We start from the raw sequence: 18,792 nt of genomic DNA, 5'->3' as shown, positions 1-18,792 counted from the left end.
TTGTAAGCCGGGGCGGAGTACGGTGCCTTGTATCCTGATCCTTCGATTTTCTTAACGTCAGCGTTGAAACCGTAAGAGTCAGCGGTGTATTCAACGATACGGGTGGAACCGTCGGCTTCGACGAGGCTGTAGGATCCCTTGACGTTGCCGTATCCGTCACTGGATTCTTGTTGGCTGTGGATGTCGTAGGTGTGTGGGTCGTTTACGGCATACTCGAAGCTGTACGGGGCTGGAGCGTAAGCGGGTTCCGGAGCGTAAGCCTTTGGTGCGGCGTAAGCGGGCGCGGAGTAAGCTGGTTTGTAGGCCGGGGCGGCGTATTGGGCAAGTGTAGTGGCCACGCAGGCGGCGAAAATAATCATCTGAAAAACGGAAAAATAAAGCTATATAGGTTAAAATTAAAAACGTTTAAATTAGGATGTTTTAATCATTTTTTATTTTATTTTGTAAAAATCGACCGATCGTCACAGTTTTGTGTATATATCAAGCGGAGTTGGTAAATACCTTAACGGCCATTTTATTTGTATGTTTTTAAAATCTTAGGTTGGTTAGTTCTGGATAGTTCAATCGACTGCAATTGATAGCTCTTTGCTCACGATGTTCGGTATTTATGCTCACGGATTATTGTAATTCCTTTCCCTCTTTCTCGAATTATTAGTTGTTAGAGTGCAACGTTAAAAAAAACCGGTCGTATACAAATCTTTATAAATATTTTAGTAGGTTTTACTCTAATTTGGTTACCGCCCTTTTGCTAAAGGATATGAATAATAAACCAATTATTACCAATCATGTGGCATAAATCAATTAAATACCTACATCGTATAAAAGAGGGCATAATTATAGATTTAAAATGTGTGTCAATTTAATATAATGACTTTCAATGAATTTGAGAACATTAAATGTAATATGACATTTCAATGATGTAGACAAATTTAAATTGATAACTAAAACTTTACTTATACTACATTTATTTATTTATTTATTTATGATAAAACTATTTTTACAAAATTGTAAATGTATTATATTGAACAAAACTCCAAAACAGTGGAGCTTTTATATTTATGTATAGGTCTTTAAAATAAGCATTTCAATAAGTAGCGTAACCGGAACGTTTAAGCCAGTGACAAAATAATCCAACAGGCCTTTAGTTTTACAAATTTGGAAGAAGGAGATATGATGAATAGCCTACAAAAAATAACCAATTACAAAATTCTGCCCTTTAAGTTTACAAATAATTAAAAACATATTTAGTGTAATATTATTTTTATAGTGACATTGTATTAAACATTTTTCAGTTTAAATTATATAAAAAAGGCAATAAAAATTTAAATATTCAGAATTTCTTCTTTCTTTCTTTTGATTCGGCAAACTTAACGATTAAATCTTCAAAGACAACATCTCGAGCTGTTCGATTGAAATGAATGCCAGGCCACTTACGTGATCTTGCGTCATTTCTTAAATATAATATATTAATTTTTAGTTTGGAAAATGACCGTTCCATGCTTGCAGATGTAACAGTAATTATCAATAATAATGAAAGAGCAGTACATACTTCTGGAAAACTAACTGTTAAAGAATAATTGTTCACCATTAAAAGTTGAGTAACATACCAATTTTTCTCTGTGACCGCGAAAATGTAAACTTCGCATAGCTAATGTATTTAAGTAATATTCAGAATTCTCTCTAAAACCTGACGCCAAAATAATTTTTCCTTTTTTTATACTCTTTTCTAGTTCTTCGTTTAATGTTTTATTTAAAAATAATTATTTATATACTAAACAGAATATGTAGTAAACGTGGATTATTCTTGTCTTTTAATACTATATATTCGTACTATGTGTTTCCAATCACAATACTCGTATTTTGTAGTCCAAGTTTCTTGTAAGCCAATGGATGTGCGATCTCCAAACATCAGTATGACCTACAATACGCTTTTTGAAGTATAATCGAATTACAGAGCTACGAACGTTTGATTTTTAAATCAGGTTTGGACACTGTAAAATAATAACTTTCTGAAAAGATCTACCGTTTGTATTTTGAACAAAAGGCTCTTTAGCTCTTTAGGTTTACTATGCTCATTTTAATTACGAACCATATAGTTTGAGTATCTAAATCGATATCTTTAAAATGTCCAATATTTGTCGAATTAGAAGAATTTCAATAATAATTTTAAAAACAATATCAAAAGATTTATTTCGATTCGTATCTTTAGATAAACAGCATGATAAAACTCATGGGGTGAATACTTAATTTTTTTCACTATCTACAAAACTAAATTCATCACTTGGTTCATTATTAATCTTCGTATTAACACTTTTATTTATTATTTCACCTTTATTTTCACGAAGAGTAGTACTAGAAAAAAAAAACCATACATTTTAGGTAATTTTAATAATTTTTCTTGTACTTCCATTTTTTTCTTACGCTTTTCATTGCCATTTTTTTCGACATGATCGATCATAATATTTCGTATATTGTATACGAATCATTGATTCACAGAAGAGTGTGAAAACAAAATCGGTCAACGATTAACAACTCGTCATTGGCTCATAACAAAATAAAATAAATATTAAAATAACACCGAGTAACAACAACTGAACGACGGTCACTATTTCTTAGAATAGTTCTAATCTAATCTAGTATTTAAGTATAAAATATAAATTTATTCGGTTTCAAAGACAAGCAATTACGTTGCGCTTCATAATTATTTCCGTTCTACAAATTACAATATTATTATATAATAATATTAATATCACCAATGTCGACGTGCTGGTTAATAAAATAATCCATAAATATAATCGTGATCCATCATTAAATTTATTTTATTTTAAAGAAATTAAATTTTAAAAAAATATACATATATTTTTAAAGAGAATAGCATTTATAAATTTCGCTATAATAGTGATTTGTTTTTGAATTTACTATATTTATTCTTAATGCGCCATCTACATATACGGGCTTGTGGCCCATTACTCATCATGCCACCCTATCGATACGCCATTGATTCCAATGTACTTAAGTGGTATTTGTTTAGATAAAGTGGTTCTCAGTTGTAATGATTATTTGTAATATATATATATGTATTATATGTTTCTAATTATGTAATTATAGAAAAAAATTCTTAATAGGGTAGCTTGATAAGAAAAATACAAATGTTTATAGATATGAAAATTAATAACATTGTAATTTTTCCCTAATCACAGTATTAGTTAATTAAATATTTTTTAACTATAGTGTGCCAGAAACACTCGATTTTCTCAAAATATTTTCTATCGGTTATAACTTTTTTTTCTGTATTTCTTTAGAATTGTTTAATTTCATGCTACCAACAAATTTAAATGATAATTATTGGTTCCAATATACAAGTCCTAAGTATAAAAATTTAAAAAATAATAAATTTTAGCTACACAATTTTAGTGTATTTTTATAATTTTTTTTTCAAATTCATCAACATTTAATATTTAAACTTTCGTAAGATAGTTTTTGTATATTGCTCTACATTTTAACCACATAAATCAAGTGAAATAAACGATTAACATATTTTAAATTATAAGTCAACATTTTATCAAACTAATATTATTTAAATGACTTTATTGGAAAAAAATTATTTCTCTACCTGCAAATCTAAACAATACTCAACGTTATTATTTTATTTTATTTTATTTTTCAGTGATTATTATGACAGACGAAACCGGTTGTAAAAATTACACATCGATAATACTCCATTTAAGAACTTTTACTAACAACTTACATATTCAGCACATTTAATACTCGAATAATTTAAATTTTTTTCCAATAACAATTACAGATAGTCGTATTAGAGCAATGAGGAAGGTACATTACATGGTTACCGATTTACAACATGATTGCCACTAATTTTCGATTAAAAATTAAACCTACCTTATTAAACAATTTGGTTCTACTACTTTATCAATATTATTAACCGTTTTTCTAGTTAACTTCAATTAAAACTATGCAATGAAAAGAAAAATTATTTAAGATTATATATTGCAGAAATATAGTATACAAATTATGCTATTGAATTTAACGGTGCATAACTTGTAAACTATACTGTATTTCTAACTTTGCTAGGAATCAAAAGGCCAGTTTACATTATGATAATAATGAGTATCTGAAATAATAAACTTGAATCCGTTGTCTTCTACTCATGCATATGTAGTAATTCCTAGCATTCTACATTATTAGAAAAAAATAAAATTCGAACATCGAATGTATGTATATATTCATATTAATTAAGATAAAAAACTTAATTATTTTCCAAAAATCAATATATTAGTAAATTTATTTTTTTTAGATTTTTAATGACAGTAAATACCCCTAAGTTGCCAAAATTGACTTATCCTAAGTAAAATATGATGAAAAACTTATATATATAAATTTAGCTGTCAATATAATTCTTTTTATAGTGCATATGAATAACATACATAGTTTACCGGAATATAAAACATAATATACATAATATTCACATAAATTTATCATGGTCTGAATAATTATTGTTATTAAAAATATTTAAAAATATAAACAAAATTATTTTAAAAATAAGTACCTATATATTTATATATATATATATCGTATAATATTTGCATGTATGACATAATTATACATAGAAGATTCATCGAAGACACATGTATTAAAACTCAATATGAAAATATATAATAATTAAATGTAATTTTTTTGTAGACTTAAGTCGTGAATCCTTGATGTATTAGTTTTGAATACTGTATATATTCACACGAATAGAAGATAATCAGTGATTATATTATGATCAATTATTTTAAGCTTAATGTATCAAATATTCAACTAATTTGTCTAAGGATCTTGTGATTTGGAAGTAAAGGTTAATGAATAAAACTTCATGATATTCGGTAAATACACTTCAAATTATATATTATTTACACAACAAATACATAAATTATATAGAATCCATAGTCATTTATATTTACATGGTGATGTATTTTAAAACCACAGAACACAGTGACTCAATGGTATAAGAAAAAGTAGGAAAGATGTCGAAGAAAAATTATGAGATGTAGGAGTCACATGTCTAAGAAAATTAGTATGCTGGCTTGTAAGCTGGGGCGGAGTAAGCTGGTGCAGAGTATGATGGTGCGGAGTATGATGGTGCGGAGTACGCTGGTGCGGAGTAAGCGGGCTTGTAAGCCGGGGCAGAATATGATGGTGCGGAGTACGCTGGTTTGTAAGCCGGGGCGGAGTACGGTGCCTTATAACCTGATCCTTCGATTTTCTTGACCTCAGCGTTGAAACCGTTATGGTCATCGGCGGTGTACTCGACCACGCGGGTGGAACCATCGGCTTCGACAAGGCTGTAGGATCCCTTGACGTTGCCGTATCCGTCGCTGGATTCTTGTTGGCTATGGATGTCGTAGGTGTGTGGGTCGTTTACGGAATACTCGAAACTGTACGGGGCCGGAGCGTAAGCGGGTTCCGGAGCGTAAGCCTTTGGTGCAGCGTAAGCGGGTGCGGCGTATCCTTGAGACGGGTAAGCCGGGGCGGCGTATTGGGCGAGTGTGGTGGCCACGCAGGCGGCAAAAATGATCATCTGAATAACAAAAGGAATCATATAGGTTAAAAAAAGGTAAACCATGAATTGAGTTATTTTTTTTGAGAATTTTTTCCTAAAAATCGAACGGTTATTGTAAAATCTGATTTATCAATACTTATCGAAACTTATTTAAATACCTTAGCGGCCATTTTATTTATACGTTGTTGAATATCGTGTTGTATGTTCTGGATAGTTTGATCGACTGCAACTGATGTATTTTGCTTACAATTCTTCATATTTATGCTAACGGATAATTGTAATTACATCCCTTCCCAATTTCTCAACATATCAATTACCAAAGTGTTACATTAAAAAAAAACCGGTTGTATGTTAATAATTAATAATATAATTAACTGTGGTTCAAGATAATTCGTTTACCGTTCTATTGCTGCAGTATATGAAGAATGAACAGATATTTTTACTACATAATCAGACACACAATAATGAATACGATGTATCACTAAAAGATCCCGTTGTTTTCAATAATGTAACATTCTTATTTGACGTAATATTACACATTTTTTCATGAGGTTTTATATATTTTATTTCAATACTTACATTAAACTTCATTTATGACTATATACCGACATTTTAAATCGTATAATTTTCGTATTTTGGACTTCAATGCACATTCATTGTAATGTATTTTTTTTTCTTTTTTTTGTATATGATAGGTTAAATAGTAATTGTATTGTTAAACATTTTATATAAACATTAGTTTTTGAAATATAATACAAAACTTATACCTATAATCTTGCCAGAAATATTTATTTTATTCAAGATTATCTTAAATTATCAATGTCATGTATGATGTACCTACGACCTACATTACCTATGTTTTACTTTATAATCTACAAGATGATGCTCAAATTATCATATGTAAATAACTTCCGATTAAATTCAATGTTAAGCGTTTTATTTTCATTCAAAGCTGAATTTTAAATTATTATAGAGAGCATTAAAAGGCTCAAAAAAAATTTTACTTACTCAAACATTTTAAAACTTACAGAAACATTAAAAAAAGTGGAAAGCGTTAAAATTGTACAAATATTCTTCCTAAAAATGAAACAAGTACAGTTATTAAAAATAGATGTGATGACGTTATAATTAAAAATATTGGAGTAAAATTGTTAAAAGTCATTTCTAAAACACTTCAAGACGATAATTTTAACGATTTTCATATGCAAAATTATTCACCACAAATATTGACCAATTTTAAGTATGTACCAATAAAATGTGTTGATGGAGAGCTTAGTTATTTATCAAACAAGTGTATTCTATTTAACTAACAATAGAATTTCAAAGAAATAAATATGAAAAATTCTGCTTTAAATCATAGTTTTTCTAATATAAACCCGTTTGAGAAAAATATAATGGAAATTGTATGGAATATGATCTAACTATTGATATGAGTATTCATTAAGCTAGAGTTTTTTAGTAAAACCTCAATTTTTTATATGCAAAGTACCTGTACCATGTTGAAAAAACTAAAAATGTAATGTTGATGTAAAGCGATAGATATGGTAAATAAATTGATTATTTTCTGTATATATTTATCAAACATCAGTGAATTTTGGAAACGATATAAATGCATCAACAGTATTATTACTTTTTATCAGAATTTTATAAATCTAAAAACATAAAATAACTTATTTTATATATTTGGTAAGATCCTAATTTAATAAAATATATTTTAGTATAAGTACAAGTTCTCTTAGTAAATTTCAAAGTTTATTTTTGGTTAAAAATTAAATTTAAATGATAAGGCATGTAAATCAACTGTATTTAAAAAAGAACAGTAATCACTTTGAGCACACGTGTTTGAATTTACATAAAACTTTAAATTTAAATCTTAATTTTTAAAATTTTTAAAACTGTTTCAGGTATAAAAATACATAGGCATTTTACAGAATAACTATTTTAATTTAATGTAATAATATAATTGGTTTTTTTTTTTTTTAAACATTTCTTTAAATCAAAATAATTTAAAATATTTCCATTGCTAGATAAAAGATTTTATACTTTTTAAGTTAATCGACATAACATAAGGCTAAAATAAGAAAAATTTCATTTCTTAAAATTAATCTTCCTTCAGGCGCGTGGCAGCACTCCGCGCTATAAAATTACTTTTTTTGTGATTAATGGATCTATGATTGTTTGGGGGACTAGGAAATTTCACTACCGGTATTTTTTATCACTAGTAACACAACCCACTTATCATACGTTGTTTTCTTAAATGTTGTTTATAGTTATTGTGAAGGTTACTAAAATATTTTTTTTTTATGTTGTATTTTAAATTTTCTATGGGTAGTTATCACTAATGTCACTAATGGTTACTATTAATTAATATTTTTTGAATTTTAATATACACACACACTCATATATATATATATATATATATATATATATATATATATATATAAAGAATATTGTTCTTGATAAAGAATGTTGTTCTAAATAGTTCAACACTCCTTTCTTTGAATATAGAGTTATTTTAATCGTAAGTAATAAGATTTTATTGAGGGAGTACTCAGTGGTGCTACCCTTCCATTTGTGTAAGTGTCGAATCCCACCGGAAGTTTGATAGTCTTAACAGATTATATAATAAATGTTTTGTAATTTAAATTCATACTTTAAACGTCTGTAAAATATACTGAATCATTTGTATATGCTGTTATAAACTATAATTTACAATATATTTGACATTTGATTTTGATTTATTAATTTACATTTAAGTGTAAATGTATTCATAATGTACTTTTACGAACGAGTCGTACAAAAAACATTAGTCAATATCCAACACTGATGTTGTTTCTTGTTTTTTATTTGTATCAAATAAATCGGTCATTATTCGGAGATCAAATAACTTATGAAGTATAAGTATATGATTTGATTATGTAGATAGATGTAGGAAAATAAAATAAAATTTGGATTACATTATGTGCAGTAAAATATTTATTTATGAAATAAATACATTATTTATATTATTATTATAATTACATTATTGTAGTATTCAAACAGTGTAATGAGAACCATAACTGTTGGATATATACAATTTGTGATTCGGCAAGAGCAGCAAATCGATTGTAGGCTGGGGGAAAAAAATTAACGAATCATTATGGTGTGTAAGCCGGAACTGGTGCGGAATACGCTGGCTTGTAGGTGGGTCTGCTGTACGAGGTCTTGTATCCTGATCCTTCGATTTAATTGACCTCAGCTTTGAAACCGTTGTGGTCATCGGTCATCGTGGTCATTCGACCACGTGGGTGGAACCATCAACTTCGAGCAGGCTGTAGGATCCCTTGACGTAACCATTACCGTCGCTGTACTCCTGTCGGTTCTTGACATTGTAGGTGTGTGGGTTATTTACGGAGTACTCGAAGCTGTACTCGATAGGTGCGTATGCGTGTTCCAGAGTGTACGCCTTTGGTGCGGCGTAAGCGGGCGCGGAGTAAGCTGGTTTATAGGCCGGGGCGGCGTATTGGCGAGTGCGGTGGTCACACAAGCGGCGAAAATGATAATTTGGAATAGAATAAAAAAAAATTTTAAACACCATACAACGATGTTCAGTTTTGATAGACTTTCGAATTATTATTCGTGAACCTTGACTGCCATTTTATCTGTTCATTTTGGGACAATATGTTTTATATGTATGTGTTTGCTTAGTATTTCCGTTTTGTGTAACTGATGACTGTTCGATGGTGATTCTCAGTATTTATATTGAACGGTTATTGTTATTTCATCCTCATTCTAATGACATTGATCAATATGGTCTTTGTAAGTGGTGTTTTAATATAGAACCGGTTGGACACTATATATATTTTTTCTTTTCGTGTTTCGTATACCGTTACGGTAACCATCCCTGTGCTAAACAGTCCTTTCCAAGCAGTTGACACTCGGTTTGATGATTTTGGAACACTTTTACTGTCATTAATATTTCGTCTCTTATACGAATGATTTCACAAACGCCTTCTGTTGCAGCTTTTTTCGAGTTTTTACAGTTATTCTTATAAGTTGTGCGCATACGAGTATATTACATATTTCATATTATTTATTAGTCATTCATCAGAAAGACATTCATAAAGTGCTTTTAACGCTATACAAGTAAAAATTTAACACGAAAAAAATTATTTTTAAAACTATTTTATCTTCCAATACGAGTACACACCAATTACTTTTTTTATAAATGTAAAATTATAACGATTAATAGAGGAAGATATAGAAAAAAAATTAAAACAAAATTAAAATGATTAAAGAAAAAAGCACTATTAAATATAGGTAATATGTAATAGAATAAACTGATTTTTTAAATTTAACGAACATTTGATAGTTCGATTTAAATTATTATAATTTACTTTTTCATTAAATTTTACCTAAAAATTAGTATTTTTTTTTCTATTAACTAAGTGATAAGTTACTTCATTTTAAAACTATTTTCTCTATAAATCATTTTAATTTATATTTATTAATTAATCCAAGTAAATTAACAAGTACAATATAATTAAATTAATTCGTTTTTATGAAAAGTTGTAACTTGAATTGCAATTATATAAAATACATCAAGATTACACATTTTTTCAAGTTTCTAATGCATTTTATTATTTCCTGTATTTTTATAACATTAATATTAAGTGGATACTTCAAATTTCTTTAACTGTTCCGGAAAAAAAATCATCTAACTATTTCATCTTATTATTTGTACCAATTGTTTTAGAAGTATGGGAAAAATAAGTTTAAATATAATTATTAGGCCTCCACTTTTTATCCAATTTAATTTATCTAGCTATCTAATATAATATGTAGATTATATGTTCATAAATAACATTTATTATTTTAATCTTGAAGTTATAACCATTAATCACTGCTCATTAAATAGTATATATATGATATGCTTGAAGTTACTTCCGCTAGTGTGATGATCCTGTTCCTTTAGTTTTTTTGTGATAACAAAATATTTTTATTTAACCATTATAGTATATAAGAAGTAGTATACTCACTTAAAAATAATTGCCTTCATTAATTTCTCTGTTAACTCGACAACGACTATTCAAACAAGTTAAACATTTTGAAAGAAAACTCTGTTGGTTATTTAAGATTACAACTATTATGTTTTTAATTAAAACAATACGAATAATTATAAATAGTATACAACTATCAAATGTGTTTACTGATTAAATAACATTTTTATCACGTACTTATTATGGTCAATTATGGCTATATTTTTATTATTATATTATTATGGCTAATTAATTCATTAAGCCATATTACTTATGGAAATATTACGTATTATTATATACATACATCCGTATATTGAAATTAAAACAGATTTTTATAAATAACACATAGCTTTATCAAACTTATCAAATACCTCAATCAAAGAGTACCAAGTATATTTAATTTCTAAATTAGTATGGTTTTTAAATTTAAAATTATAAAATAGAATTTAATTCTTCATTTTACTATACATACATTTATCAATAATACATAAAAATAATTTATTTTCATATAAATGTTTTATTATAAGTTATTGATTTGTTATATAACGATATAAATGAATATAATATTTTGATAATTGTAAATCATTATTTAATTTAAACCATCCATTTTTTTGTAATTATTCAAGTACTTCTTTAGGATACTAGTAAGTTACCTGAATCCAAACAATCACTTCACGAATACAATATAATTATTTAAGCACAAATAAAAAAATTAAAAATTAATTTGAAAAAGAAAAAAGTCAAGTAAATGTACTTATGAGTAACGGAAAATGAGAGATATAATGGTTTTCTCAAAATGATATTTACGGTTACAATAACTATTCATAACATTTATTTGTAAAAATATATTACAAAATAGAAATTTATGGATCATAATTATATGCAATACGATTAATAGATTAATACAGGTTAATGATTCGTACTGCTGATATAATTCATTTTTATGTATTAATAATATGATCAAACATGCACACAACGAAATTTCACGTTCGAAATGAATATTGAGAACGTATTACATGATGTAGAAACTTATTATTATTATTACTGTGCGTGATAGATTGTTCGGTATAATAATTAATGTGTAAAAATATTCCCATGGTGTACACTTCCGTTCGGATAAAATATAGTAAATTAACTATTAACGAGTTAAATATAGTACTTGAAAAAAAATTAATAACAATCATAATCATCACAATGTCGTCGATCAATGTAACGTATACAGGTTCAAATATTGTAATATATTGCTCAGGAAGTTTTGCGAATAATTTTTCGTTGCGCTTCGAATCATATAGGTAACCGCACACTGCAGGGCGTCAACCACATTGGCGTATTGGGGGGGGGGCGATGGGGGTAATCCCCCCCCGAGAATTTTTAGACCAAGACAATTTTTATAAAAGTAATGGGTATTTTATTAAGAAACAAAAATTATGATTTATTTTATAATATTACTATATTTGAAAACGTTTCAAATTTTACACTAATTTAAATAATGCAAAACGTTAAATTTTTCATAACATTTTAATTATCAATAACGGTAAATGGAAAATTTTTTAAATTCTTAAATTTATATAACGTTTAGATGTCCCATAACAATAAATAATATATATTATTTTGATTGAATCCCAGTCCACACTTAGTGAAAAATTAGATAAAACACAAGCGAAACTTTCAAAACACAGATAGGTGTTAAAAAAGAACTACACAAAAGACCATTCTAAGTGGATCCGGCATTAGATAAAAAAAAAAAAAACCACAAATATTTAGGATTCACCTGATATAAATATGAGTATTACCAAAAATTTTACTTGTAAATTTTGAGCCTAATTTAAAGAAAAAATTTTAGTCTCCCCCCCTAGAAGTAAATCTAAATACGCCCCTGGTCAACCAATGGTTTATAAATACTCTGCAGATTGGTGTTAAAGTGTAATATTTACCAGAAGTGTAATTTAATCATAATACTATTACTACAATTGTTGAATTAATAATATCAATCGTTTCGTATTGTCTTGTACTATTTAAATAGTTCAAATTATTTTATTTTTTCAGTCTATTGTATAATATTTGTTTATATTGTACGTGCATTTATTATGTATTACAATAACAAATGTGTCTTCTCTTCAATAAAGCGAATTATTTGTTATCCGTAAGCATTTATCAAAAGACTTCCGAATTCAAGGTTCAGTTTGGTATGATGGTACATAAAACGGTGCGCAAAAAATTATAGATAATACAGTGTTGTATATTATATACGTAGCTGGCGGGATTTAATAATATGACATTTGAAATTATTTAAAAATTTCACTGACATGCAATACATTTATAAATATGATTATTATGATAAATGATGACCATGAAATGAACCATACGAATGTCCATTCACGAGAAAATAAAACTCGTACGTACAAAAATCGCATGTTACATTGAAATTCAAAACCCATTTGAGTTACGGGTTTGAATACTTGTAGTAGGTAAACAATGGGACCGATGTAGCCAATTCAAAATTACTCATGCCACTTCCAAGGTATTGACATTTAAATCAGACCGTAAATATAATATGAACATCCAAATAAAATACAAATATTCCACACTTTGAACTATGTTGTTTATTTTCTTGTTCGACGCCGATAAATAATATGTATAAGGTTTACTGTGTTCAACCGATCTCTGAAATCAGTATAGTTCTGCGGCGTACTATTACTATGGATAAACAATTCTGGCGCAAGTGCAAATATTGAAAACGTAATATAGATTTCAGTTTTGCTCCGTGCGTGATTATTATTGATTGCCGAACGGTCCACATCGTTTTAATAGCGTCTGAAGCGATAAACAATTGTTCGATCGCAATATCTTAATAATTCCCTCGTAAAAACTACTTTTATTAGAACGCGTATGTATATGCATCTATTGGTATTTTAACACGAAACTTTTCCGATGTTTACATGCGCGTAAGTATAATTCACAAACACCCAAATTACGCTGGCCCAGAATTGTACCCCAGTCGCGGGGCGCACTCGATCGTCGAACACGGTGTATAAACGGTTCGTAACAATCAACACTCGCGGTAACAAGCTCTAATCAATTAGCCAAGCGGAGTGAAAGAGAAAAAAAAACAAATAGGAAAAGGAAAAGTTACATATCCAGTATATCGGATGACACATACGAGGGGACCAACGGTGAGTCGGACGGCTCGAGTGTATGATAGTTTATTTTTGTCGATTCCGGTAAGAATAACGCACCGCTCCAATTCGGTTTACTAGAAGTATAAATTTATATTCGAAATGCAAACGTGTTTGGGAATGCGCGCGTATGGACAGCACGTACGTTTATTCGCCGATCAACGTTGCGCTCTTACGTAAAATCGTTTCGGTTTGCGATCCGTTTTGTCGATCTCGCGATCTATAATTCGATAAACCGACCGCAGTCGGTGTACGTATGTACGCGACATGTGTATGTCTTGTAATCACCAGGCGCAAATGCAATACATAACACTGTCCACGGACGGAACGTTTCTGGACGTATCGGATGATGGTGAGTATGCTCGTGTTTCGCAGTGACTTGAACTCGCTCGGAATCGTCCGATTAGAACGTACATTACAATGTATATTACACGTAATAACTGTATCACCGTCATGCGTGTTATAATTCCCCTTTATCCGATTCGAACGTAATGATAATTACGTATTCATACATGCACGTAATACATTACTGTTATTGTAACACTATTATGTTGTGTACGAACGTCGTACGCTTTTAGGCGATTGCCGCCGCCGCCGTCGTCGACTAACAGTCAATTCGTAACCTTTCTAAAACAAATGGCTGTCGCACAATGACGACAGATTTCGTAAACTTATTGTTTCTTTTACGGCCGCCCACGCTGATGGGTACACCTGTATAACGCGATTATTGTCATTATCGTGTTATGCACGTATGTAGATCGCAACGGGCGGGCAGTGCTTTTGTACTTCTCTTCGGCGAACCGTCGACATAGCTCGTCGCGAGCAACGAGCGTCAAGCGTGTCGTGTTGTAATAGTACTACAGTGGTGATAATGGATAAAAATAACTGAAATGCTCCGAAGTATATTTTTCTATAATATTTATTTGTATAGAAAAACAATAGTAACAAATACACAATTTTAAAGGTATAAAAATAAAGAATAGAAGACGTAAAAATTAAATAATAATCGTTGGTTCAGTACCACCGTACCGGTAAAGGCAGTACTGAACCCGACGACGGAACATTTTCATAACATAATGTATTACGTGAACGTACAATTATTATTTTAGTTTTTTTGGTACTCGATGTCCTTCCATTTCAGAAAACGTCGATGTACATAAAATAGTTTTTGGTGAGCTATCGCTGAACAAAGGAGGCACCTTCATTAGTAGGCAGGTGTTACGTAAGATGGAGCAGCTGGGTAGGCCGGAGCACTGTACGTGGAGGGCTTGTAAGCTGGGGCTGCGGGTGCGTAAGATGGGGTGCCTTCTTTCTTAACGACAGCATTGAAACCGTACTCATCAGCGGTGTACTCGACGATCCTCTTGGTGCCGTCCGGCTCGATCAGGCTGTAGTAGCCTTTCACGTTCTTGCCGTCGCTGTACTCGGCTTGGCTCTTCACGTCGTACGTGCTCGGGTCGTTCACGGAGTATTCGAAGCTGTACGGCTTTGGCGGATACGCGGGCTCCTGCGATTGGTAAGGTGCCGGGGAGGCGGAGTAGGACGGGGCTGAGTAAGATGGGGCTGAGTAGGACGGGGATGAGTAAGACGGGGCGGAGTATGATGGGGCCGGTTTGTAAGCGGGAGCCGGTTTGTAAGACGGAGCTGGTTTGTAAGCCAGGGCTGGTTTGTAAGACGGGGCTGGACTGTACGACGGTGCTGGCGTGTAAGCCGGAGTCGGTGAATAAGTTGGAGCCGGCGAGTAAGACGGAGCCGGAGAGTAAGACTCCGATGGGTAGTAGGATGGTACGGAGATCGGCGAGGCATTAGCTGCGACCATCAGGCATGCTGAAATTGCAAATATCTGTAACAAAGGAACACGCGATTGAGTCGTCTGCATTTCAAACGCTTCGAGTTCTTCGAACAATATAATACGGTTGATTGGATTTCTGATTATACAGTTAAATGATACTCATACACCGAGGTCAACACAATATTAATAATATACAATAGTCGAATTGATTGATATGATATGTTTCTTTCGACACGCTCGTAGGATTTTTTTATTTATACTTATATGAAATACCCTATGTAAATATGTATACTAATTCAATATCGTTTATTGAAAATTAATTAATGTATCGATAACATTCAGATCGGTTGAGTTCATCTGAGTGAACGTAATATTATGTTACACGTATAGTGTACCGCAATCGGATCTTAATGTCAATACACTGTTGAATTGTTACTGCCTAATCTTTTGCACACGCAACAATTGCAATTATATAATATTGATTTGATAAGCGTTGAATTCGCATTTTACAGATCATTCGAGACAAGTCTACTTGGCGCGGAGTCGGACAGACAACTGTATTTGGAACCATGTGAAAATAAGGTTGTTAGGAGATTAAGAATGATAAAATCATATGTGACAGCGGTAAAATATCAGTCGATCTGCAGATGATTTATCACTACAACGTTACACCTGACGTGGCGTTTGCAATACGGTTTCTGCGCGATTTCTGTATCGATAGCAAACTTTCCTTTATTGGAAACTAAAACTAGATGAATATATGTTGAAATCGCGTAATATGTGCTCAGTATGTCATTTCGATACCTACTCTTCGTAGACCACTTACACAATGCAAAATTCACATGTAATTAGTGATTGAATGTAGTCGTATGAGTATAAAGTTTACGAGTCGTTTCCTCGGGTACTACGATTATAAATGTGGTCATAGCCCTCAGGCCACGTCTCAGAATTAAAAATAATGCATGATATACGAGTATATACTCCAAATGCTTATTAAATGCCAACGTTATGAAATATAACTCGTCAATGTGATGTGGTTTCAATTTCTGCTATAAAATTATGAAAAATCTTGTCATCACCGGTTATGATTCGAGAAAATATGGGTAGATATTTTTAAAGAAATAATTGATCACGTGAAGTAAGAAATTATTAGTAACCATTATTAATTGTTAGTAATTTTATAAAGTAAAAATAAAATTGAATTACATTATACCAAATGTAAAATAAAACCTGCATTATAACTCGCTGAACAAATATAAAATATAATCTATGGGTCAAAAATTATTTTAAATAACACAAAAATAAAGAAATATTTACTGTAACAAATGTAAATATAAATATAAAATAAATAATTTGATAGATTAATCTATGGTTATAGTTATAGTTGCTAAAAACTATTTTGCTTTATAGTATTATTTATAATCGATTAATTTTTATTTTGTATTTATTTATCGGAATCTTTTACTAGAAATGTAACTATTGCGTTTATGGAAATTTGCGAAATGCTTTAATTTCAACTAAATATCACTATTGAGTGTATAACGTTATTCATTTATCATTAAGCGTTAAAATAATAAAAATATTTTTGTGACACATAATAAATTCGCGATCAAGCGTATACGGTTAAAATACATACAGTAAACGGGTTATTCGAGAACGAAAGAAAAAAATTAAATCCTTAATGATTATGGTAAATGTAACAAAATTAGAATTGCGTATTGCAGGCACGTGCACGAAATCGAGTTCAGTCAGAATATGTAAATCAAAACGATCGTATTATCGAATCTAGTCGAAAAACTCGTTGAAACAATAACAAACGATGGCGATAAAAATAATAACCTAAGTGCAATTGTTGCGGTACAAGAAAATAAATCAAAAGCGTGAACCAGTTGGGAATCGGAATCGGCCGAGTCGCAGATTAGGCGGCGGTCCGATACGATTTGCATATTGTTGTACGCGAACGTTGTCATCAAACCGGTTGGCGAACCAAAGATGGTAACGGATTCCGCAACACTGTCGTTGTTATTATTATAATTACTGTTATACTCACGGTAAACGCCATGTTTTCCGGTGCTACGTAGTACGTCTGTTTTCACGTGATCGGACCAGTTGACGGCGCTCGGTCGGATGGGACAGTAGTATCGCCTGGATCACGCGGATTTCGGTTTATATACGTTTATAAAAGTCGGGGACCGCGTTCCACCGCAGGCGGGGGCGCGGCGTGGGGGTACGCGAGACCGGTACCTACCACTGCGGTCGCGGTGACGGCGCGCGCTGCCTTCGCCTTCGCCGCCGCGCAAACCGAAGCCCTCACGGGGGTCCCCTCTGATCGGGCCCGTGGGGACGCGCCGGAGGGAAAAGAACCGATTCGGATACGGACGGCAGACATCGTAATACGTATCTCAATAACGGTAACAACCGCGATGGTAACCGGTGCAACGAACTCCCGGGTCCATAACGTAACGATACATTTATTTATATTTTTATTTCCCATCCCCCGGATACGATTCAATACGAAACGACAACGAGCACTCCGATCGACGGGCCGGACGGACTGTTCTACGGTTACGAACCTCGGACAACCGTCGGATACACTGTTCGCTGTGGTGCACGTCAGTACAGATCTTCCGTGTTCATAGACGTTTTTTCATTTAAGATTAGAAAATATACGAAATAACATACCGTGATGATGCGATAACGTGAGACGATATGAACCAGCGGGTTACGATTGATTTGGTTTTTTTTTTTTTTTTTGAACTTGTGAAGCACCCGCAAATCGTGGGTATAAAAGTACCCACGATCCGTGAGTTACGACCGATAACCGTACAGTTCCGAGAGAACCGTACGCGGCAGGCAGACGCGGTATAATCGTTTTTCCCCGGTCAACGTACGAGGGGGGGGGGGGCTGTTCTTAAATTCAAAAATCCCGTGAACTCTCCGAACGAATGTACAGGTTAGGATCTGCAGGAGCACGGTAAACATCGGATTTGGATTATCTTTATTTTCCCTTCTCGGTCACGGCGGCGTTCTATGGGTTCTACAGTGTTTAGTTGTTGTGTAGCATTAGTGATTACGAATATTTCTGTTCGAGCTTATCTATTCGTTTACAGATGATTAAATATATTTCAGCTAATCAGTTAACGCTTATAACATAGCTCGTCGTCGCAATTCGAATCGGATTTTATTTGATTCGTGCGATGTTATCGCAATCGCATGGAACAAGTACTATATATATATCGAATTGGC

General features: G+C 31.7%; 2 protein-coding genes across 2 annotated transcripts in view; both read right to left on the bottom strand.

Annotated features, from left to right (window-relative positions):
- LOC112687990 (cuticle protein 19-like) overlaps positions 1-513 on the bottom strand; it is a 1,313-nt gene extending 800 nt beyond the window's left edge. Inside the window, exons 1-2 of the mRNA XM_025561002.1 lie at positions 502-513; positions 22-359 (exon numbers count right to left, since the gene is read on the bottom strand). Of these exons, the coding sequence (XP_025416787.1) occupies positions 22-359; positions 502-513 (350 nt within the window). The remainder of the gene's footprint in view (positions 1-21; positions 360-501) is intronic.
- Positions 514-4,926: 4,413 nt separating this feature from the next.
- On the bottom strand, positions 4,927-17,704 carry LOC112687950 (DNA-directed RNA polymerase II subunit RPB1-like). Its single transcript, XM_025560953.1, has 4 exons — positions 17,597-17,704; positions 14,977-15,597; positions 8,730-8,732; positions 4,927-5,533 (listed from the first exon to the last, which is right to left on the bottom strand). The coding sequence occupies exons 1-4, from the start codon at positions 17,606-17,608 to the stop codon at positions 5,072-5,074; spliced, it is 1,098 nt and encodes a 365-aa protein (XP_025416738.1). The 5' UTR covers positions 17,609-17,704; the 3' UTR covers positions 4,927-5,071.
- Positions 17,705-18,792: the final 1,088 nt, after the last annotated feature.

The sequence above is a fragment of the Sipha flava genome, unplaced genomic scaffold (assembly GCF_003268045.1).
Source record: "Sipha flava isolate LNK unplaced genomic scaffold, YSA_version1 36_pilon_pilon, whole genome shotgun sequence".
NCBI lineage: Eukaryota > Metazoa > Arthropoda > Insecta > Hemiptera > Aphididae > Sipha > Sipha flava.
Note: the sequence above shows the minus strand (reverse complement) of the source record. Positions and strands in the feature narration are given on the sequence as shown.